The 24,438-nt window shown below is 43.8% G+C and overlaps 1 protein-coding gene and 1 long non-coding RNA gene across 5 annotated transcripts in view; one reads left to right on the forward strand and one right to left on the reverse strand.

Moving 5' to 3' along the window:
• The window catches only part of CSNK2A2 (casein kinase 2 alpha 2), a 38,948-nt gene extending 31,591 nt beyond the window's left edge, over positions 1-7,357 (reverse strand). Inside the window, exons 1-2 of one of the 4 annotated variants that reach the window (XM_070261897.1) lie at positions 6,750-7,357; positions 5,796-5,907 (exon numbers count right to left, since the gene is read on the reverse strand). In XM_070261897.1, the coding sequence (XP_070117998.1) occupies positions 5,796-5,907; positions 6,750-7,342 (705 nt within the window). In that variant the 5' untranslated portion in view covers positions 7,343-7,357. Of the gene's footprint in view, positions 1-5,795; positions 5,908-6,690 lie in introns of all 4 variants that reach the window. The other 3 variants (XM_023637093.2, XM_023637091.2, XM_070261898.1) reach the window with 3 other exon arrangements.
• On the forward strand, positions 6,140-19,705 carry LOC138923374 (uncharacterized). The gene is made up of 4 exons (XR_011436888.1): positions 6,140-6,457; positions 9,089-9,558; positions 15,181-15,395; positions 17,205-19,705. It is a non-coding gene; the product is annotated as an uncharacterized lncRNA (long non-coding RNA).
• Positions 19,706-24,438: the final 4,733 nt, after the last annotated feature.

The raw sequence follows: 24,438 nt of genomic DNA on the forward strand, positions 1-24,438 counted from the left end.
TTAGTTGTGGGTCCTTCTAGTTGTGGCACGTGGGATCAGCATGGCTTGATGAGCGGTGCCATGTCCACGTCCAGGATTCGAACCAGCGAAACCCTGGGCCTCCGAAGTGGAGCATGCGAACTTAACCACTTGGCCACGGGGCCGGCCCATGGGATTACTTTTATTCCACTACCAAAGCAACGATTGCTCCACTAAGGTATTAACTTCATCACCTGCAATAAACAATGACAGTGAATAACGGGTGCCAGGAATGAAGGTTGAATAAGGAAAAAAGTTCAGCCTGGACAATGGCATTTATTTTACTACCTTGGTAGCATCTCTAAAATCTATTGCAACTGACCTAAATATAAACAGTTACCTGAACAATGTTTTCTCTTCACAGTAACTTTTCTCCTAATCTTTCAAGTCTCATTTTTCCAATTACGTTATGAACTCCTTGAGGTAACTGTTTATTCTCATAATTTAAAATGTTTTTCTTTAAAAAAGTGAGGCATACAGCAGGCCTTTTGAATCTTATCAAGAGAATGGTACAGTCCTTTCTATTATTGGTTCTGCCCTCTAGAAGCATTCACTTGGCCCAATTTCAAATACAGTTATTATAGCCAAATTTTATTGCTAAGTGTGCCAGGCACCGTTTTAGGCACATTTAATCCACATTTAATTGTACACTGAGATGAGTACTATTAATGCAACTTTACACGAGGGCACCGAGGCAGACAGTTTAAACAGCTGCTCAGGTCACAGAGCTTCCAGGTGTGGGAATTAATATCTGAATCCAGGCAGTCTACGTCCAGGGCCACAATCGGGAAAGAAAACCACTTTGTAGATTGCTACAGCACTTCTCATCTATCTACCTAAGCATCTATCCACATCTCATCTGATTCTCCCAACAACCCTGTGAGTTAAACAAGAAAGGTATACCCATTTTACAGATAAGACAAGAGAGTCAAGCGGGTATAAATGAAGAAGCTAGTTCTAGAACCCAAGTCTCCTGCTCTCCATTTACAGTACTGCTTACACTATACCCCTGATGATGAGGTGGCAGATCCTAAAACCAGGCTCTAAAAACCATCTGGATCCATGCTCTACCCATGAAAATGGGTACTCTCTAGCAAGATAGTCTTTTCACACATGGCTCACTCTCCAATACACTCTAATGTATCAAAGGGGTAAAACTGTTGACCCCAAAATCTGGCAAGTGATCGTGATGAGATCTGGAGGAACCAGGGGATAAAAAAGTATAAAAACACTGGTTATTGCGGCTTCAAACCAAGAAAGGAAAGTAACATTTTGCTTATGCATTAAACATGTTGCTGTGGATACAAGCCGGAGACCCCTGTCCGGGTCCCTGTAGCTCTCTGGGCACTCATCTGTTCCACACTTCAACTAGCAACCCACCAAAGTCAAGTATTTCCTTTCAGAAGAACAACTCCAAAAATCATTAGAAACAAATTAACTTCACTTGACTTCCAGGGAGTATTCATCCATCTTTCCAGTACAGTTCAGCACGTGAAGTCAGACATCCAGCAAACGTCCTGACTGTGCTTTTCACATCTACCAAGACTCCATGACAGGGACAGAACCTAATGCTTCCACTCCCTAACCATGTGACCCTGAGCAAACTGCATGCTCTCTCTGGGTCTTGGTTTATCTATAATAAAGGGTTTTGGGGGGCCAGCCCAGTGGCAAAGTGGTTAAGTTCACATGCTCTGCTTTGGCAGCCCGGGGTTCATGGGTTTGGATCCTGGGTGCAGACCTACACACTGCTCATCAAGCCATGCTGTGGTGGCCTTCTGCATACAAAACAGAGTAAGACTGGCACAGATGTTAGCTCAGCAAGAATCTTCCTCAAGCAAAAAGAGGAAGATTGGCAACAGATGTTAGCTCAGGGCCAGTCTTCCTCACCAGAAAACAAAAAAAAGGTTTTGGGTTCCAATGGTTTCCATGCTCCCATATTCTGCGATTCTGCTTTACACAGGTTAACCACACTCTCAATCTCTGAGCCCACAAACACAATATTAGAAACAGCACTGACCAGTTCACAATTTTTAAAATTTATATTATTTTTAATGTTAGTAATACTTTTTAATAATATTGTTTTAACTATTTTTATACAATGATACATTTGTGGAAACTAGAAATCACAAAAAATTTACATAAATTAATACTAATGTCTTGCTTCAGGAAGATGATGTCTTGGTATAGTAGCTTAACAAATTAAATGGAGGGTAAAAAACTTACCACTTGAAAAAGTGGAAATAAAGGAGAAAGCACCATATCAGTAGCAGAAGAAAACATCATTTTGATATAACCTAGACAGTCACCAGCTCACTATGAAGTAACTAACAAGGATCTGTAATCAACAGTCATCGCATCCTTCTTTTAACACTATGTCCTGACAGCAGAAAATTTAAAAAATATCTACAAACAAACATGCTAAACATTCTTAAAAAAATAAATCTGTATTACCATCAGTCTTTGTTTTAGGCTTGAAACTTAATTTTGGGGGAAAAAATGGATAGCTAAGTTCTGTATAAAATAAGACTATCAACAGGAAGCTTTATATCAGAATTTTCAAGTCACCGTAGCATGAGTTCAAAACACTGTACATTTGTTTTTTTAAAAAACAGTATTGCTCCTAACTTCTATTTAGGAAATAGCAGTGTAATCTGAAGGATCCCAAACACCCCAAGAAGTGCTGAAATCCATACACAGGTGTGCTCACAAAAGCTAAAAGTTGTCTAAAATGGCCAAATACTTTTATTTCTGTGTATACCTCCCTAAGATGTACTACAAAGGAACTGAAAAACTGATTTTTCAGAATCAAAAGATGAACCTTCAGGCACTAAAGTGGCTTTCCGCCCTGCTATATTAATCCCTACCACTCACCACTCCTTCTTTTTCTCCTCAAAACAATTTCTGTCAAAAAAGATATAACTTCCCTATTGACTGGAAAGTTTTAAGTGGCCTCAGAATTTCACCTCAGGAGAGACAATAAAATTTTCCTCACCAATTTCTAAATTCCTAAAACATCTTAATAGCCCCAGTATGTTTTAATAAAAAAATATTAAAAATCTACTGATGCAAATTAAACGATATAAAATTCCTCTGTGGTCATTCATCATCCAACCATCCATATACTGGAAAGGATTAACTGGAAATGTCATGGACTGAAAAGGAAGACAGCCCCTTCCTTGCAGAATGTGCCCTCAATCTCGGTCACTATGTGCACATAACATGTAAGTTCCTGCCTGCAGCGGACACAGAGTAGGCCTATATGAAGAGGAAGGTTTTTCTAGATTCCTCCAAATTATGAGCAGCTAGCAAACACCACAATAGTAGATATTAGCCATAACTTCAACTTATCTGAATAGGGGAGGGCAACTTTGGATAAAGACCCTGTTCTTTTTTAAAAAAACAATACTTTTAACCTACTTTACTTCAGCCTGTCAGACCAATGAGAAAACCACAACAATACCATTAGTAGTTTCTTACCCCATCCTTCGGATAGGAACAAAATCTGCATAGAAATGCCACAGGGCTTTGAAAAATAGAAAGAAGTGAGTATGGTTTTCACTAACGGAAACAAGGTGATTCAGGCTGCACCCTGAAAAGAACTTGTATCGAAAAGAAACAAGAAACAACACTTCGTTAACTAGAGCATCAAGGGGCCTCCCAAACCTTATTCCAGAACACTGGAACTTATTCTGCGCTCAGCGTTAAGATCCAACGCTAAAATGAGCAGTCACAGCTAGGAAGAAATAGGACACAGGAGTTCTGGCTAAGGGTCATTTCAACATAGTGACGTTAGGCAAGTTTCTTCATGCCTAGGTTTCTCCTTGGTAAAAATAATCTTCAGCTTCCACGTTGGGTTCCCTAAACATATGGTGCGAATCTTTAGAGCGGAGGAAAAACCAGCCAGCAACTGACCCTATGAAGTTCTCTAGCAGGATAACTAGAGCAATGCCAAGCTTTCCTAAACGAGCATATTGTTACTTCTTTTTGTTTGTTTGTTTTTGTTTTTTGGGGTTTTTTTTGAGGAAGATTAGCCCTGAGCTAACTGCTGCCAATCCTCCTCTTTTTGCTGAGGAAGACTGGCCCTGAGCTAACATCCGTGCCCATCTTCCTCTACTTTATATGTGGGATGCCTACCACAGCATGGCTTTTGCCAAGCGGTGCCATGTCCACACCCAGGATCCAAACTGGCAAACCCCGGGCCGCTGAGAAGCAGAACACACGCACTTAACCGCTGCGCCACTGGGCTGGCCCCTGTTGCTTCTTATATGTACACCTGAATGCCGTTCCTTTCAAAAAAGACACCATGGGAATTTGCACTTATTCTAAAAATGCTGCCATGGCACAAAAGTTGAGACATTTTTCTGGAATTGCTTTAGAGTCAGCAGCTCATTCTTCTGAATGCACAGGAGTGGAATATGGCTATTCCTAATTTCAATTTATGCCTTGCTTATTGCCCAGAAAGATTTTAAGCAGCTTATGTTAAAAACATTTATGCTTATATATAAGGGAAAAAATTATATGGCTTCCCCAGGTGACTTCTCTGAAGGGAGCATTTCTTTAAATATTTATGCTTGTAAAGAAACAAAAACATGTGACTTTCTAAGTGCAGTTCAAATTTAGGGAAGAGTGTAGTCAGATTCCACATCTCCAGTATCAATTCCTCACTCCTCACCCCCAGTGTTTCTAACAGCACAAATAACTGCCAGTTTCTACTTCAACTCCGCTTCTTCACCACTAAGCGAGGATGGTACTGAGTAACAGAGCTGATCACTTTTCTGAGACGTGATTTTCAGACAGTGTATGCCACCTGATATTAAACAGGGACACAGCTGTCCTAATCCTACCCTTAAGACACAAAAACATCTTTTCAATCCCACATTCTTATCAGAGCCTCTGCAAAATGGCCACATCGGAAATCTTGTCTATGTAAAATTGCTTATATCAATTACTCTTTGGTTTTCTCAATATTTCACTAAATGATGCGGACACATTAAACGATTCTAAGAATCACTTTTTAGAACACCCTATAAAACAATATTAAAGCTACACAGTTATCTGAAGGAGAATTTAGCCAACTCTTCACGCTCATTAAGACCCAAGAGATGACAAAAGGTGTATCTTATCAAACTTAGGCTGCTAAACCAGACACTAAGACTGCTTTGCTCCAATTACCATTTCCGTGATTGTAAGTGTAGTCTTCCACGGCTGCCAATTTCACTTTTACTAGCTGATAAGCAACAATGAACCTTCCTGGCCCTACTGGCTGATGACATCCACCCACCCGAAACTTGGACCGCCAAACAAGAAACAAGTGATTATCGACCGAGGTGTTTCCCTCCACTCAGGCTTCAAACTCAACCTTGAAGCTGCTCCAATTTTTTCCAACTTTCTTTCTGGAATAACTTAGAGCAACAAGAATAACAAACGGAGTGCTCAAGGGGCTCCTGGACTGATGGGATCTTCATGAAAAGGCTTTCCTTTCTTCTGAATACCTACGTACTTTGGAACAAATGGAGCCCCTTTGGAATTTTCTCTTTGGGGAGTCCATAATTACATTTCAAAACAAGGATGGTCCTGAACTATCACGTCTAGATTTGAAACAGGTCTGCATGTTTTCTTGAAAGTTCACAGGAAAATGGAGCAAGGGAAGAAATAGAGGAGGACATCAGACAGGTAAAATTAGAGCCTGTACTGCTCATTCTAGAGTGCAGCTGGGGTAGTTTATATCCTTCCGACCTGTGGAAAAAAAATTTTAATGCACCTCATAAAACACTCACCTTGAGAATTTTTACAACCACTCTCTCATTGTTGGTGATGTTAATGGCCTCAAATACTTCACTATACTTCCCCCGACCAAGTTTTCGAACCAGTTGGTAATCATCTTGATTACTGTCAAAGGCAAGAACGACACATCAATGCCAGGACTTGGGATTAACCAAGCCTGTGCCCACTATACAACCCCATCCAGCCGCTTCCATTAATCAGGCACTTGGAAGTGTCTACACGTCACACAACTCATTCCCTAAATGAAAGCCACAACATAAACTTGGCTCCCTTCACTCTGCACACAGCTCCTAACTTAATTGGTCCCTCCTAACTTGGGGAGATGAGGTAGGAAGGCACCACTCGGAGCCAAGCTAGAGGGATGAGCAAAGCATCCATCCTGGAGGCTCAGAGGGTGCCCCTCTGCCCAGGGCTCCACAGCACGATCCTTCACACCCTCAAGGCAGACAGCGCCAGCTCTGAGAATCTGGACGGCTTTAGAAAATTTCCTCCCACCCAGCCTCATTTCAAAAAAACTAAAAAGGCCGAGAATTTTAATAGCTCAACAGGACAGCTGCTGACTTCCCACCCCAATAGAAACGCAAAAGTGTGAGGAGGAAGGGCTGCTCCCTCACTTCCACCAGGCTCTGATCCCCGGACCCTACCCTTCTCCCCGGTAAGAAAGCATTCCTGCGGGTAAGGGGGAGACGGGGTGCAAGGCGGGGAGAAAGGGACGAGAAGGGGGGGATGAGGACATGTGCGGGGGGTGGGGGGCCCTCTCTCGCACCCCAGACCCAAGGGAGCACAGGTCCCCGGGAGGGGCGGGCGGCGAGACCCACGGCCGGGGGGCGAGCGCGGCCTGCGCGGGGGGCGGGCGAGGGGCCGGGCGGGGGGCGGCGGCGGCTTTACCCCCAGCTCGGGACGTGAGCCTCATAGTCCCAGTACTCGCGGCTCCTCAGGCTGTTCACCTCGGCGTAGACCCGGGCCCTGCTGCCCGCGGCCGGGCCGGGCATGGCGGGCGGGACCGGGGGGCGCCGCGGGGCGCAGAGGGCGGCGGCGGTGGCGCGGCTGGGGGCGCGGGGCGGCGGGCGGAGGAGGCGGCGGGCCGCGGGCCGCCGGAGGAGGAGGAGGAGCGCGGCGGCGGGCGGCCGCGCCAGGCCGGGCCCGCGGGGGCGGGCGGGCTGGGGGCGCGGGGGGCGCCGGCCGAGCCGGCCCGGCCCTGGAGCGGCCGGCGGGGCGGCGGGGCGGGCGGCGCTCGCGCTCCGCGGCGGCCTCCGCTCGGCTCGCGGCCCGAGGCGGCGGCGGCGACGGCGGCACCGGCAGCGGCAGCCGCCGGCCGGGAAAGGGGCAGCGGCGGCAGCGGCGGCGAAGAAGGAGGAGGAGGAGGAGGAGGAAACCCGGAAAAGGGGCCGCGCTCACCAGGAGCGGCCGCCGCCCGCCCGGGGCCGCCCAGGCTCACAGCGCCCCCTGCAGCGCGGGGGGACCGACGGGGTGGCGCCGGCCCCGCCCACGGCCCCGCCCACGGCCGCCCGCCCCCCGCGCCCCCAGCAAGTCTCCCCATCCTCAGCCCGGCCGACCGCGCTCCCCAAAGGGCCTACCCCCTTGCCCCCACAGACTGCTGCTCTACAGCTTTATCCCACGTGTATCCTTTCAGGACTGTCCTGCAGACCCCTGCCCCAAGCCCGCTACCCTGTAGTCATCCGGAATTCACGCACCCGACCTCCCATTCTGACCCTATTCTGACCCTCCTGTCACCCAAGCTATTCCCATCAAGCGCCTCTCCGATGACTCGCTCTTATCACGCCGAATCTCCGCACCTCAAGATTTCTCCATCCCTCCCAGAGACACCCCCTCTCCTCCAGTGGACCCTGTCCTCTCACCCAGAGACTCCTCAACCCCAAGACTTCCCCGCCCTCTGCATCCAGAGCCCTCTTCACAAACCCTTCCCCCTCCCCTCCCCCCGCCCCGCCCCCAGTCGGCCAGGTTGCTTACTGTAAAGTTCCTGTTTTTCCCTTTGTAATTAGTAAGCAATTTGTGGGGAGATACTTTGAGACCACGTAAACACCCTGGTTTTGTTTCGGAGGACGGAGAGCAGGAGGGTTATGAGAGTCCTGCCTGAAGGGACAGGCTGGGGTTGGGCATGAACTGAGGGTGGGGTGGCCAACCAAACTATTTTATATGTTGCCTTCTAGCCCTGACACTCTTCTCTCTTTGATCTTCTGGGCCTTTCTTTTGTCTTGCTTTCCCATCCCTTTCTCAACAGAACTTCCTCACACAGCCCAGGTTGCTCTGACTCCAATCCTTTCACACGTTCTGTTTTCTAGATGAGACCCTGCTTCCTCCTTCTTGATTTAGTTAAGAGCACAGACTGTGGAGTCAGATCCACCCAGGTTTGACTCCCAGCTCTGCTACTTACAAGCTGCGTGACCTTGGGCCAATAACTCAACCTCTGTGTGCTGCAGATTTTACAGCATAAAAATAGTAATGGGACACTCACAATAGCCGAGACATGGAAGCAACCCACGTGCCCATCAACGGATGAATGGATAAAGAAGATGTGGCATACACACACACACACACACACACACACACACACACACACACACAATGGAATACTACTCAGCCATAAAAAAGGACAAAATCATCCCATTTGCAATAACATGAATGAACCTTGAGGGTATTATGTTAAGTGAAATAAGCCAGACAGAGACAGACAAACACTGTATGACTTCACTCAAATGTGGAAGATAAACAAACACATGGATAAAGAGAACAAATTAGTGGTTACCAGAGGGAAGGGGGTTGGGGGGTGGAGGAAAGGGGTAAAAGGGAACATATGTTTGGGATGGGTAGAAACTGATATGTAAGAATGTACACCTGAAATTGCACAGTGTTGTAAACCATTATGGCCTCAATAAAACAATTCAAGAAAAAAATAGTAATGCACCTACTTCACAGGGCTATGGGGAAAATTAGACAAAGTAAACCCTGTGAAACCCTCAGAACAGTGTCTAACAGATCCTAAGTGCTCAATATTGTTGTTACCAGATCCAGGGCCTTTCTCCTATCACTTTTCCCTTCCTGAGACCGTGACACACCCATCTTTTGGTTCCTTCCATCCTCCAAGGTTAGCCAAGACCACCTCCACTCCCTCCACCCCCACTTTCCCATGCCTGACTCCTTTTTCCTGTTCAAGTCTTACCTTTAAGTTCACTTTAAACATTAGAGTTGATACTTCTCTATCTCTGCACCCTATTGCCATCCTTAAGAAAACTGCATGTTTTGTAATTATTTATTTGTTTCCTAGGTTATTGTCTGCCTCCTGCACTGTAAATACAGCATGAGAGCAAGGACAGAGTTGGGTGCTCACCACTGGCTCACGCAGCATTTGCCTCAGTTGGACGCTTTCAATGAATAAATGTTACCCCACAGATCACTTATTAAATCACAAAGGGGGGGCCTGGAGGTCACTGCTTTAACCGTTAATCAAACTTAACATCACCAATAAGGGGCCAGCAGACCCTCTGACATGAGGCACCAAGAAGGGACACGGCATCTGCCAAAAATGCTTAACTGGAATCTAATCATGGAAAATACAATCCGACAATTCCAAACTGGGGAACATTCTGCAAAACAGCTAGCCTGCTCTCTTCAAAAATGTCCGTGTCACGAGAAAACAAAACAAAAGTCTGGAGTAGTGTTCTTGCTTAAAGGAGCCTGAGAGAGATGACTAAATGAGGAAGTGCCTAATTCTGGCTTCGATTCTGGATGAAAAAGGTAGGAAGGAGGGGTGGAAGGAGGCAGGGAAGGAGCAAGAATACAGCTAAAAGGATGCTATTGGGACTACTGGGGAAACTTGAATATAGGATGTACAACGTTACATGGTAGTATTGTATTAATGTTAAATTTTGTGAGTGTGAGGATTAAACTGGTTATGCAGGGGAATCTCTTGATCTTAAGAGTTACCTGCTAGGTGTTTAGAGATGAAGTATAATATCTGCAGCTTACTCTCAAATGGTCCTCCAGAAAAACATGGGTTCCTGAGAACACAGGCATCCATGGGGAAAGGGGAACAATTAGGGAGAAATGTCAACAATTGGAGAATGTGGCTGAAGACTACGCGAGCTGGCAACTGTTTGGTAGATTTGAACATTGTTTCAAAATAAAAACTGGAAGAAAATAAGTAAAGTGTTTATGGGATAAACAGACTTTGCAATTTAATTCCCCAACCCACAATCCTCCCTAAATCTATTTTAAGCGAGAAGGCACAAACATTCTCAAGCTCTTAATGCAGCCTTAGGATTTCTTTCTGACAAGTCTCTGTAAACTAGTCTAGACCAGAGTTCTTTTTTTTTGCAGGGAAAGATTTGCCCTGAGCTAACATCTGTTGCCAATCTTCCCCCTTTTTGTTTCCTCCCCAGAGGCCCAGTGCATGGTTGTATATCCTAGTTGTAAGTCCTTCTAGTTTTTCTATATGAGCCACTGCCACAGCATGGCTACTGACAAGTGGTGTAGTTCCCGGACCAGGAAGTAAACCTGGGCCGCTGAAGCAGTAACAGCACGGAACTTTAACTGCTAGGCCATCAGGTCTGGCTCTGGACCAGAAGTTCTTAATCCTGAGCCTTGGATGAGCTTCCTGGGTTTCAGGAACCCTTGACACTGAAAAATTTGTCGATCAGTGTGTGTGTGCATTCTTTCCTCAGCATCCATCAGATTCTCAAAGGAGGCCATGACCCAAAAATGGTTCCAAACCACTGGTCTACCTGCTAGGACCAACCCTGCCTCGGGCCCCATTCCTCGCCTCCACCCTGGTCCACCTCTGACCCCACCCCCCGTCCTTGCACCTTCCTCCCATCCCTCACTACCTAACCCACACCCATCTCCTGTAACCTGCTTCCACAACCTGCCAGGATGCCTGAGGATTCACCCACACATCACTCTGGTGCAACGTGCTCCTGGATTTGGCTGACACTTCAATAACTCAGCCCTGAAACCTGCAGTCAGTCCTCCCACGGCTAAATTGGGTATGTTTTTATGGTTTGTTAGGAGGTAGGTTGGGTACCCCATGGAACTGGAGAGACCCACCGCCTCTCCTTCCTGCCAGCCTGCCATGCAGCATGCTTGGTGTGAATCAAGATGGGCAATTGGAGGTAGTACCAATGCAACCCTTGCTGAAGGAGTAAGTCTCATTGGATATCGAGTGGGACGGGCTGGTGGCTCTGCAGGGGTGGGTGACAGGGCAGGGAGGTTCAGTGAACTAGAATCAACTTCTAATTACTCTGTGTGTGTTGGTCTGGGGGTGAGTATAATTCAGGGTTACGCAAGGGAGAATGAAAGAGGGCATCTTGAGTCAAATAGCCCAAGAATTTCATACCAAATTCTATCCAAACATGTGCACACACACAAAACCCCCAAAACAACAATTTAAAACCTTCAGAGGGACACCTTCTATCTTCACAAGGCTTATTTCCAAAACATTTGTGAGTTTTACAGGTTTTTATCCTATATTGCTGGTTCTAAGAACCTAGCTTAAGAAAATACTGTAAATTACAATCAAAGAATTGTTAATAGTAATGACAATTTGTGTGGTCAATATCATTGAACCCTCAAAAACCCTGAGGCTAAAAACCATTGAATTTGCACTTTAAATGGTTAACTTGTATGCTATGTGAATTATGTCTCAAGAAAACTGTTTTAAAAAAATCCTATGAGATTGGAGCTGTTGTAAAGATCCCGTTTTTGCAGTTTAGTTAACTAAGACTCCAATGACATGGATAATTGAGGAAGAATCTAGATTTGAACTCAGGTCTTTCTGACCACCAAATTCATTTCCCTAATCCTTTTCTGATTCAATATATTCCCCAAGAGGGCCAAAGATACTCATTATGAAAATCATCATCTTTAATCATGAAAATGTAAAACAACCTAAATATCCCCAATTGAGGGACCAGTTAGATAAATTGTGGTATATCCATACAGGGAAATTTTAGGCATCATTAAAAATTATGATTATCAGGAATTTTTAGTGATGAGAAAAATTTTATTATATAAGGATTCTTCAATGTGTTTTTTTTTTTTATTAATGTTATGATAGATTACAACCTTGTGAGATTTCAGTTGTACATTATTGTTAGTCATGTTGTGGGTACACCACTTACCCCTTTGTGCCCTCCCCCCACCCCCCCCTTTTCCCTGGTAACCACCGATCAGATCTCCTTGTCAATATGTTAACTTCCACCTATGAGTGGAGTCATATAGAGTTCGTCTTTCTCTGACTGGCTTATTTTGCTTAACATAATACCCTCGAGGTCCATCCACGTTGCTGCAGATGGGCCAAATTTGTCTCTTCAATGTGTTTTTTTAAAGTGACACAAGTAATTGTGGAAAGCAGAATAATGCTCCTCCTGGCCCTCAAAGATACCTACTTCCTGATCTCTGGATCCTGTGAATATGCTACCTTACATGGAACAAGGGACTTTGCAGATGTATTAAGGATTTTAAGATGGGGAGGTCATCTTGGATTATCCAGGTAGACTTATTATAATCATAAGAGTCCCTGTAAGTGAAAGAGGGAGGCAGGAAACTCAGAGAAGTAGGTGTGCTGATGGAAGCAGAGGTCAGAATGATGGGACTGCTGGCTGCAAAGGTGGAATGGGGCCACAAGCCAAAGAATGTGGGCAGCCTCTAGGAGCTGGAAAAAGCAAGGAAAAGGGTTCTCACCTCATGCCTCCAGAAGGAATGCAGCCCTGTCAACGCTTTGATTTTAGCCCAATGAGACCCACTGCAAACTTCTGACCTCTTGAACTATAAGATACGTTTTTGTTGTTTTAAGCCACTAAGTTTGTGGTAATTTGTTACAGTAGTAAGAGGAAATTCACACAGTAGTATATAGTTACTTGACATTTTTCAAGAAATTCAGAAGTCAGAGAGGTGAAAAATGGAAAGGTGCCCTTCTTCTCCTTCCACATTCCCACATTTTGCTGTATACCCTTCCAGGCCTTTTTCTGTGCAATAAGAATATATAGTACAACCTATGTTCTTTTTTTTTTTTCATATTTCATAATAAAATTTACTAGCATATCTGTTGTAAGACAGTTGAAGAATTTTTACATTTTCCAGCCCGAAAGAATCACACAGAATCACATACATTTGATATATTCCAAGACGATGCTTAATAATATGTAGCAAGGTACTATCCCTTACAAACTCAATATATTATGAATAAAATAAAAGACGTTCATATTATTCTATGAACAAAGAAGCCACATTAAGAATTCTGTTGTGACTTTCTCCTAAAAGCAAAGATAAGAGTTGCAGAATCTCTAATTTAAAAAGAGGACAATTTCAACGAGCCCATCTTACAAAGAAATATATTTATAAAATGCCTACATGCTTCTCACCCAAGTTGTGTCTGCTTTAATTAAAGAAAGAAAATGTTGAGTCTCATTTCCTCATTTCTTAAATAGGAAACATTTTCCGAATTCACAACATCTCTAGGATTGTTCTTAGTCTAAACTTCCATAGAAATATGTCTGGGATAGAAAAATTTAAACATCAGAATACCAGGTTTTAAGCTTTCACATGGAAAAGTGCAGAAAATCCCAACGTTGACAAATCATGGTTCTGCAGAAATCAAAACGTATGTTCTTCATTATGCTTTGCCTTGTTTCAAAGCAAGATACCAAAGTGTATGTCTATATTTTAGTAGATAAGTTCTCAGGAGTGTAACAAATGCATAGAAAAACAACCGGAAGGAAATACATTCAGTGCCTTTGGGTCTTAGCATCATTTGGTTTTACTTTTATAATCAGAAAAAAATAACCAATTGCTACGGGCTGTTGACAACTCTACAACTCATAGGTTAATGGGGGTTTTTCTCCACGTGGGAAGGGGTGGAGGGTGGGGAATGGGGTCTTAAATTCGCTCTGTAATCCAAGTAGCCCACAGGGATGCAGGACTCTCCCTCTGGGTGCCTTTGAGGCTCCGGACAGGTGAATGCAATGTGTTAATTAGGGCCCCCTAGCTGCACTCCACCTGGGTACACTTACAAACAACTTGCTTAGGGACATCACTTGATTACTTTTTCCTAATTATCCTTAAAGTGTGACCCACTCTGCCCTCACCCACAGAGTACCCCAGAGAGGGCAGAAGGGGATGTGGCACAGCCTGTCCCAGGCTAGAAGTGACAGAAATTTTCTGCTGGTTCTCCAGTGGTGTCCCCTTTTATTCAGCCTTGTCTGACTGGGAAACGGGGCACATTTTTAGCTCCCGTCCCCCAACACCCACCGCTTCCCAGAAGCTCAGTGAACTCAAACTCTCCTAATAGGCTCAGGGAAGGATGGAAAAACTCATTCAGACTAAAATGTAAATAATGGCTATCTAGAAGGGATTTGCATTTCAAGGAGGGTCAGGACCAAGAAGTCTTGCGGAATGAATTCTTAATCCTGGTGTTATAGGTGACAAAAAGGTAGAGGGGGTATTTTGGACGGTAGGCAGTGCTTCCCCAAGGGTGTGGTGGGCATTTAGAGGGGAGTGGGCTGAACTCGACAACAGCAGGCACCCCCACCCCCTGGCGAGGCCATTGTACTTCGCAAATGTTCATCCTCTTCCTGCCAAACTGCACTTCCAAATTGTCCAGAATCACCATCCACTCCCACGTCCCATCCATCACCAAGTCCAGCTGGCTTCCTCTCCAGCTGGCAGCTCACTTCCATCCTCCTGTTGTGATGCCCATATCTTTTGCCCTGATTTAAGCCTGCATCATCTCCTGCTGGGACCTTCTGCAGGTCCTTTACTGCAGTGATTTCTGGGCTGTCTCACCACATGCTAACCCAGGGATCCTTAATCTGGGTCAGCGGCTGGTACTCAGGGGGTTCATAAACTTGGATGAAACATATTACATCTTTATTCACTAACCTCTAAATAAAATTTAGCATTTCTTTCCATTATAGATGTAGTAAAAAAAAAAAAAAAAAAAACCTAAAACAAAGAAAACACGATAGTATTAGTGGTACCCTCAAATTCGTCACCACTAGACATCCCAGATATTTGCTTGTCACTGCACAGTTGGTGTTATTTTGAAGCAGGGAAGTTTGTTCTCCAGAAAGATCAGTGGCTGTGATTGTTGGAAGTGAAAGAGTATGGAGGACTCCTCCATGAAACCTCCATCCTTCTCCTGGTGTGGGGCTTTTCCTCCTGTATCCCAGCCACCACTTAGGGCATTCCTCACCTTGGGGCATCTCTTTAGAAGACCCTGAGCCTGAGATTTGATAGGTTTTTATTCTCCCCAATAGATACTCATGGCTATACCCTGAGGATAAAAGAAACACAACAAACAATAGCAAAAAACCCAACTAAACTAAAAGATTTTTCACAAGCAAGCTCTACTTTTTGTTTTAGGAAGTGCATCATTTCTGGATGCTTGCAGAAGTCTTCCCATATGGCTGGAAGATGACATGGAAAGCTCGGATGCTAGTGATGGCCTACGAACGTGAGGACCCACCAGCTCTGCTGCCCACAAGAGCACAGAGTACAACAGAAGTTCCCGTGGATGACCTGTCAGCCCCAGAAAGCACAATTCAAGCCCAGGAAGATCAAAATTCCACACCCCTAAGGTGAGGACCTGTCTCTTCATTGGGAAAGTGGAGGAGGAGACATAGATGACAGTGAGAGAGATGGTTAGGAGAAGGTAGTCCAGGTTGCAAGCACACTGGACATCAGTGGTGTAGGGGAGGCGGACATTTCCTCTCCCCAAATGGGGGTTCGTCTGGCCGGAGAACGGATTAAATTCACAGGAGACAGAATAGCAAGAGAAAATTAAACAAAGCTTTAATGAGGAACCATGGCCCGGGGCCTTTCTTCCCGAAGGAAGAAAGGGCACCGAAGAAGTGGGGTGCACATAGTGGTTATATACCCCCAAACGGGGTGTTTCACATGTGATTGAAATGTCCCTCCCACAATAGTCACAAGATTGCCCCGTCAGCACAGTGCTTGATGGACACAGCAGGTAGTGGTCGGCTATCTCGGTGGACGTAGCAGGAGGCAAGTCGATTGTCTGGAGCTGGGCGGTCACCGGTGAGCTCGGCAGTCAGTTCCTAGCCTAAGGAAAGATGCTTAATCCTTAAGAAATGCCAATGTTGGGAGGGGGAGGGAAGTCAGTTACAGGAGGTTACCAGAGAAGCACAATAAAATGCAGATTTAAGTCCTTGCCTTTGGTATTGATTAAGAGTTTTTAGAGAGAAGGTCATCTCCTTTCTTCTTCCTGGTACAGAGAGGGAGGCAGCTTTTACAGATAGAGATTTACTTTACAAATGTAAATGTGTCCTAAGGAAGAGCAAGTTCCATTCCTCAGAGCCTCCTTCCCTGTCCCAGTTTATCAAAAGTAATCAGCCTCAAATAATCTGATGCCAAAGAGACATATCTTGGGGTGGCCAACCTCAGGTCTCCACAGTGGCATTGCTGGAACCATGGTGGAATCAAGCAGAGACTGGCCCTAATTAGCACAAGAATTGTGTCATTCTGCCACAAAAATTGTATGTAAGCCTTAGACCCTATTCTAATTCTGCCATTTGCCCCAGTAATGTCCCTTAAAGCCAAAGGATCCCCTCTAGAACCAGACATGGCATTTAGTTGTCATGTTTCCTTTTTTTTAAATTGAGATATAATTGACACATAACATTATATGAGTTTCAGGTGTACAACACAATAATTTGATATATGTATATATTGTGAAATGATCACCACATTAAGTCTGGTTAGCGTCCGTCGCCACACATAGTTACAGTTGTCATGTCTCTTCAGTCTCTCTCAGTTCGGAACAGTTCCTCAGTTTCTTTTCCAAGATTATAGGCCAGTTCTTTTGTAACCTGTTCCTCCATTTGGGGTTATCTGATATCCTTTCATGATTTGATTCAGATTATGTATCTTCGGCAGAAATATCACCGAAATAATGCTGTGTTCTTCTCATTCCATCCTATCAAGTGACATACAATTTCCAATTGTCGCATTACTTGAGGTATTAACTTCTATCACTTGACTATCAAGGTAGCATCTGGATACCTCCTTTATACCTCCTTTATAGTGGATTTCTCCACTATAAAGTTACTCTTTTTATCTTTTTAAGTAATATGTATTTTATAAGGACGTATTTTGAAAACTGTATAATTATTTTGGTCCTCATCAAACTTTCTATTTATTTATTCATATTTGTATGCACTCATGGATTCCCTATTTTATTCAATGGGTTCAAATCAATTACTGTCATTAGAGTTATGTTGATGTTCAAACTGTCCCTTATTTGGATAGTGAGAGCCCCTCAAGCTGGCTTCTGTATCTTTTTGACATGTCCCATCATCCTTTGAGGACTTTTTTATTTTTTGGCACAAAAAATGTTCCACACTCATCTTGTTCTTTCTCTGCCCCAGGCCTGGAATCAACCATTTCTTCAAGGGGGTCTTGATTCCTTTTCATGAAGAATACTATTTAGAAGCCAAGATCTGGGCACAAGGTTTGCTCACTGGTATTGGACTATTGCTGCTCCCCAGGCCTTCTCCAGTGGACCGAGCTAGAGAGTATGTGTATGTACACACACAACCATTTCCATCTGTATTTATTTCTATATATATCTGTGTATATTGAAAACCACGAGTTCACTCCATGTCTCTAATTCCAGCCTAACACCATAGAATTCATTCTGGTCTTCTCCCTTTCTATATTTGTAACCCTCTTTTCTGCCAGGGAGCAATCTGGTGCATGCAGAGCTCTTCTAAGTGGTGGAGAGAGTGTTAAGAAAGGTCTCTCTGAGGAGGTGACATTTAAGGCGGGAGTTGAAGGAAGTGAGGGCATAAGCCACGCAGATTCTGGGAGAGGAGTGTTCTAGGCAGAACACGCAGTCATTGCAATGGCCCTGAGCAGGAGCACGCTGGTGTGTCTGAGGAACAGCAAGAGTCCTGTGGCTGAACCAGCAGGCAGATGGTCAGCCACGTAAGAGGGGATGGTTCAGGTGGCAACTTGTAGACCATTTTAAGGACTTTGGTTTTTATAGGGACTGAGATAGGAAGACACTGCAGCATTTCAAATGCAGAAGAGACATTGTTTTGTAAAGGATTGCTCTGATTGCAAATATGGAAGCAGGGAGATCAGTGGGGAGACCTGCAGTAAACCAGTGAGTGAGGAGCGTGGCTGGGAAGGTGGTGGGAAATGGAGAGATTCAGGAACCATCTTTCAGAGGGAGCCAACAGAATCCGTGATGAGTTAGATGCGGCATGTGGAGTGTGAGAGATAGGTGGCGGCACATAATACGACATGTGTTCATTAAATAAAGGAATAAATAAAGTGGAAAAATTGTATGTAAAGCACTTAGCAGGTCATATGGCATATATAAACTCATCGTGATCATCATTTATCAGTTGATGGGTGGAGGTGAAAACTTGCCCAACAGGCTCCTCTCCCCATCTATCCAGTTCTGGCCCCATCCTGGCATCCTGGAATGTCACCCCTTGGGCAGAGCTACCCCTTTTCAATCAGAGCTCCCTATTCTCCCTCCCCAACCCTTCCCAATGAGTCAAAACTCCCAATTCCTCTGAGTCCTGTCTCTTCAGGGTGTGAGCTGGCATCTGATAAGCTAATTCACAATAAGGTATTGACTTCTTTCAGGATGCCTACTCCTCCCAGAAGTAGTCACATTTTTTAAAAGGCAGCAACTTATTTACTTAGCTGGGAATGTGATGGAATCTCTGACAGTGTGGCAGGGTGGTAAAGGAGGTCATTTTGTTCTGGCTAGCACTCAAATGACAATTTACAGAGGCCTGGGACCTCCTTGAAGGGGTCCAACTCAGGGCCAGGCTGCATTCTTCTTCCCTGCGTTACACAGCAACCTTGGGCATTTACCACCTCTATTTACCACAAAAGCACGATCCACTTTTGGCCAGGAGATCACATATTCTGGATGCTTTCCCAAGGTAGGCAGGGCTTGGTGTAGCTGCCCTGCCCCTTGGGGAGCCCCCATCTGTGGGATGGTTCAGCAGGGCAGTCTTCACTCATCCATCAGACTCAACCCCCTAAAAGAGACTTATAATCTTGAGGCCAGTGTGCTCAGTGCTTTGATGGTGTGCAAAACTGGTTTCTGTGCAAGATTAGTTTAAGAAGCAAGGTGACAAAAGTACAATGAGATATCACTTCACACCCACTAGGATGGCTATAATCAAACAGACAAATAATAGCAAGTATTGACAAGGATGTGGAGAAATTGGAGCCCTCCTACACTGCTGGTGGGAATGTAAAATGGTGCACCCACTTTGGAAAACAGCTTGGCAGCTCCTAAAAAGGTTAGATATAAAGTTACCATATGACTCAGAAATTCCACTCCTAGGTATACACCCAAGAGAAATGAAGATGAAATGAAGATGTATGTCCACACAAAAACTTGAACTAATGTTTGTAGCAGCATTTTAAATAATAGCCAAAAAGTGTAAACAACTCATATGTTCATCAACTAATGAAAATGTAGTACAGATATCCAATGAGATATTATTTAGCAATAAAAAGCAATGAATTACTGATAAGTGCTACAATGTGGATGGACCTTGAAAATGTTATGCTAAGTGAAAAAAATCAGATACAAAAGACCCACATGTCAAATGATTCCATTTATAGAAAATGTCCAGAATAGACAATACATAGAGACAGAAAGTAGATTACTGGTTGCCAGGGGCTGAAAGGAAGTGGGGAGTAACTGCTAATGTGTATAGGGTTTCTTTCGAGGGTGACAAAAATGTTCTAAAACTGATTGCATAACTCTGTGAATATGCCAAAAACCATGGAATTGTACACTTTAAATGAGTCTATGGTATATGAGTTGTATCTCAATAAAGCAGTTAAATATTTAAAACAAGGAAAGCAAGAAATAAAAGAAGAAGAAAAGAAAGAGAGAAAGGCAGGCAGGAAGGAAGGATGGAAGGAAGGAAGGAAGGAAGGAAAGAAGGCAGGCAGGAAGGAGCAGGATCATATGGAAGTGGAAACCTGGCCAGGTACAGTGCCTAACTGAAAATACCCAGGTCCCCAGGGACTGGTCCTACCTTCCTAGAATGTGTGTAAAGGGGAAGAAGATGAGAGATGCCAAGGAGACCACAGAAACCATGGTCACTTTCCATTAGGGAACTACTGTGCGGAATTTGCTTGGGGAACCAGGGAAAAGAGTGGAAATAGAAAGACAAATTATCCCAACCTTGGAAATAAGGCAAAAGGAGGACTGTGTGTTCTATCTGCACAACACTAACAGACCACCCCCAGATTATTTCATTATCTAGGGGAGCTACCTTTGTTTGACTCGAACTTTCTTCTTGATTGGGGCCCAGCTTCCATAAAGTTGTGTGCTAAATTATAGAATTTTGTTTGGTAGAGATGCAAATGATTTTTGTCTGGTAGAAAAGATAACCCCAAAGGTTACAGTTTTATTTCCCTGTAGGATGTTAAGCAGTTTTGTCTCTAACCTAGCAATCAGATTTTAGTATGCCTTTCCAGACAGGTTATAAAATCCTTTTTCTCCTTCTCCTTTGCTACCATCTTTCACCACCCTGGTCCCCTCATTAACAAATTAAATACATCTTGGGTGCATGCCCATTTATATGCGAGTCGTATTTTAATGTTCTTAAAGTTATACTTTTTTTTAATTGAGTTATTGATAGGTTACAATCTTGTGAAATTTCAATTGTACATTAATGTTTGTCAGTCATGTTGTAGGTGCACCACTTCACCCTTTGTGCCCACCCCCCACCCCACCTTTCCCCTGGTATCCACTAAACTGTTCGTAGTCCATAATTTTAAATTCCTCATATGAGTGGAGTCATACACAGATTATCTTTCTTGCGCTGGCTTATTTCACTTAACATAATTCTCTCAAGGTCCATCCATGTTATTGCAAATGGAATGATTTTGTTCTGTTTTGCAGCTGAGTAGTATTCCATTGTATATATGTACCACATCTTCTTTATCCATTCGTCTGTTGCTGGACACTTAGGTTGCTTCCACGTCTTGGCTATTGTAAACAGTGCTGCAATAAACATTGGAGTGCATAGGACTTTTGGGATTGCTGACTTCAGGCTCTTTGGATAAATACCCAGTAGTGGGATGGCTGGATCGTGTGGTAGTTCTATTTTTAGTTTTTTGAGGAATCTCCATACTGTTTTCCATAGTGGCTGCACCAGTTTGCATTCCCACTAGCAGTGTATGAGGGTTCCTTTTTCTCCGCAACCTCTCCAACATTTGTTGCTATTAGTTTTAGATATTTTTGTCATTCTAACGGGTGTAAGGTGATATCTTAGTGTAGTTTTGATTTGCATTTCCCTGATGATCAGCGATGATGAGCATCTTTTCATGTGCCTATTGGCCATCAGTATATCTTCTTTGGAGAAATGTCTGTTCATGTCTCCAGCCCATTTTTTGATTGGGTTGTTTGATGTTTTGTTGTTGAGTTGTGAGAGTTCTTTATATATTATGGATATTAAGCCTTTGTCAGATATATGACTTGCAAATATTTTTTCCCAGTTAGTGGGTTGTTTTTTTGTTTCAATCCTGTTTTCATTTGCCTTGAAGAAGCTCTTTAATCTGATGAAGTCCCATTTGTTTATTCTTTCTATTGTTTCCCTTCTCTGAGAAGGCATGGTGTCTGAAAAGATCCTTTTAATACTGATGTCAAAGAGAGTACTGCCTATGTTTTCTTCCAGAAGCCTTATGGTTTCAGGTCTCACCTTTAGGTCTTTAATCCATTTTGAGTTTATTTTGGTGAATGGTGGAAAAGAATGGTCAATTTTCATTCTTTTACATGTGGCTTTCCAGTTTTCCCAGCACCATTTGTTGAAAAGACTTTCTTTTCTCCATTGTATGCCCTCAGCTCCTTTGTCAAAGATAAGCTGTCCATAGATGTGTGGTTTTATTTCTGGGCTTTCAATTCTGTTCCATTGATCTGTGCACCTGTTTTTGTACCAGTACCATGCTGTTTTGATCACTGTAGCTTTGTAGTATGTTTTGAAGTCAGGGATTGTGATGCCTCCCGTTTTGTTCTTTTTTCTCAGGATTGCTTTAGAAATTCTTAAAGTTATACTTTGACAGAGAACAGAGGTCACTTGCTGTATTTCAAAAATGGCACCGACAAGTAATTGCCATAATCAGTATAGACAGTCAGAACTTGAGCGGTAAGGAGGAGTCCTCTGGATACACAAATAAGGAGTCATTGGAAAAGACTCTGATGCTTAAGGCAAGAAGAGACGTTACAATGTTACCTATGAAAAAGAGGGAGTTTGCTTAAAATTTTATATACACACACGTGTATATGTATAAACACACGTTCCACACAGAAGAAGACAAAGGAAAAAGACTGGAAGGCTACACGTGTAATCACCAAAGCTATGTCATCAGTGATTATCTGGAGGGGGCCGAAAGGGAAATTTTAAATTTTCTTCTGTGTATTTTTCTGTATTATCCAATTTTGAACAATAAATATGTCTTACATTTGAAAGCTTTTTGAAATTGTTTAAAAGAAAGCCAGCAAATAAACTTGATGGAAAAAACCAGAAATCTGGGAGTAAGTTGAGAGAAAGGAACCCCCTGTTTGGTCACGCTGGGGAAGGGCATGTTGGGAATATGTGTCCTCTCCTAGAAAATCATAAATAGCTGGTTTTAACAGAAACACAGGAAGCAAAAATAGCTAACTGGGTTACACGTTGCTAACAGGACTTCAGATCAGTGTTCAACTGGGGGTGATTTTGCCCCAGGGGACATCAAGCAAAGTCTGGAGACGTTTTTATTTGTCATGACTTGGGAGTGTGGGGGAACCGGGGAATGGGGAAGAAATACTGCTGGCCTCTAGTGAATAGAGGCCAGGAGTGCTGTGAAACATCCTACAATGCACTGAACAGCCCCCAAACAAAGAATTCTCTGGTACAAAATGTCAATAGTGCCAAAATTGAGAAATCCTGGTTTTTAGCAATAAAGCCGAGGGGAAAAAAGCAGAATCTGAAGTGTTCACACTACAATCATGATTATGTACATAGAGTCAAGGATATAGTTAAAACTACGTACACTCCAACCGCACCCTGACCCCCTGGGAGCCATCCCTCCCCCTCCGGACAAGGAATGATGAAAAGGTGCTTTTTCCCTCGTTTTTTCTCCTCTGGAATAGAATTCCTTTCCCTACCATGGAAGATCCAGCAGCTATCATAAAGAAGGAAGATCTGTATAAACTGATTTTGAAAGATGCTCAGAATATATTAAGTGAAAAAAGCAAATTGCCCAACAATATGTATAGCATGATCCATTTTTGCAAAAGTAAACTATACAAAGAGGTATTAACACTTGCATCTGTGCACAGTGAGGCATTATTGCGGTGATTTACATTTGGGAAAAAATTGGAAGCAAGGAGCTTTCAGTTAAAATAATAGATTGAGAGTGTGTATTTTCCTCTGCCTCCTCCCAAAGCCCTACCAACATCAGAATAAATGAACCGAAAAGGTATAAACTCACAAAAGAACCAAAAGTAATAGGAGAGAGGACAATAGTAAATAAGAGGTATTAAAATTTTGAGAGATGGAGAGCAGGTGAGTTAGTGGAGCTGAACATGCCTGCAGAAGGAGGTGCCACCAAGCAGCCAGCTACCTGCTAGCCCTTCCAGCCTCTTCCTATGAAGAGGAAGTGGGGCTAGATACTTGACTTCCATCTGGTGGGAAATTGACACAAAGTGCTGTTTCTCACCCCACCCCCCGCCTTACTGCCGTCTGCTGAAAAATGATCAAAGTAGATAGACAAAGTGACAATGTTTACAAGGTGAATGTCTCCCTTAAGATGTGGTTCCATTGTGTACTGCCCAGCTTGCACATCTGTGCAAGGAGGGCCTCACAGGAAGCAGGACGATTCATGAACTAAAACCCCAAAATGCCAGGAATTGAGACAGAATGATGTGTCAGAGTCGGAGCGGGATCTCCAACAAAAGCACAGCTAGGACCCCTGTATGAGAAGCAGTGGGACCTCTGCAGCAGACTGCATTTTCCACACATGGCCACAGCAGTATTCCACAATGTGATGGGGACACTCCTCCTGTTGATAGAGACTATGTCCCCTCCCTCGAATTAGGGCAGGCTTGCACAACTGAATGCAGTGGAAGTGATGCCGTATTTCCGAGGCTGGAACTCTTGTGCTGGAATCTAAGCCTTCGTGTAAGCAGTGTGACTGTCCTGAGACCACATTGTTATGAGGAAGCTCAAAGTTGCCCATATGGAAAAACCCCATGGAGTGGACCTGAGACTAAGGAGAGAGAGAGGGAGAGATGGATAATGCCTGACCCCCTGCTAGCCCAGCTTCAAATCACCTTCTGGTTGCAACGTCATGAGAGATCCCAAGCCAGAAGCATCCAGCTGAACCTTTCCCAAATTCTTCAGCCACAGAAACTATGAGACATAATAAAATGAATGTTCTTGTTTGGATTAGTTTTGGGTGATTTTTTACTTAGCAATTGTACCTGGAATAACCACCTAGGAGACCTTTTCAGAACTGCTGCATCCAGGCCACTACCCCCTCCTGATCTCAGCAGAAGTTTATTCTGTGGAAAAAATGGAACCAGGGAATCTCCAGACCTAGGGAGACCAGGCACAGCAGAAAGCAGGGAGA

This window comes from Equus caballus, chromosome 3, assembly GCF_041296265.1.
Source record: "Equus caballus isolate H_3958 breed thoroughbred chromosome 3, TB-T2T, whole genome shotgun sequence".
Taxonomy (NCBI): domain Eukaryota; kingdom Metazoa; phylum Chordata; class Mammalia; order Perissodactyla; family Equidae; genus Equus; species Equus caballus.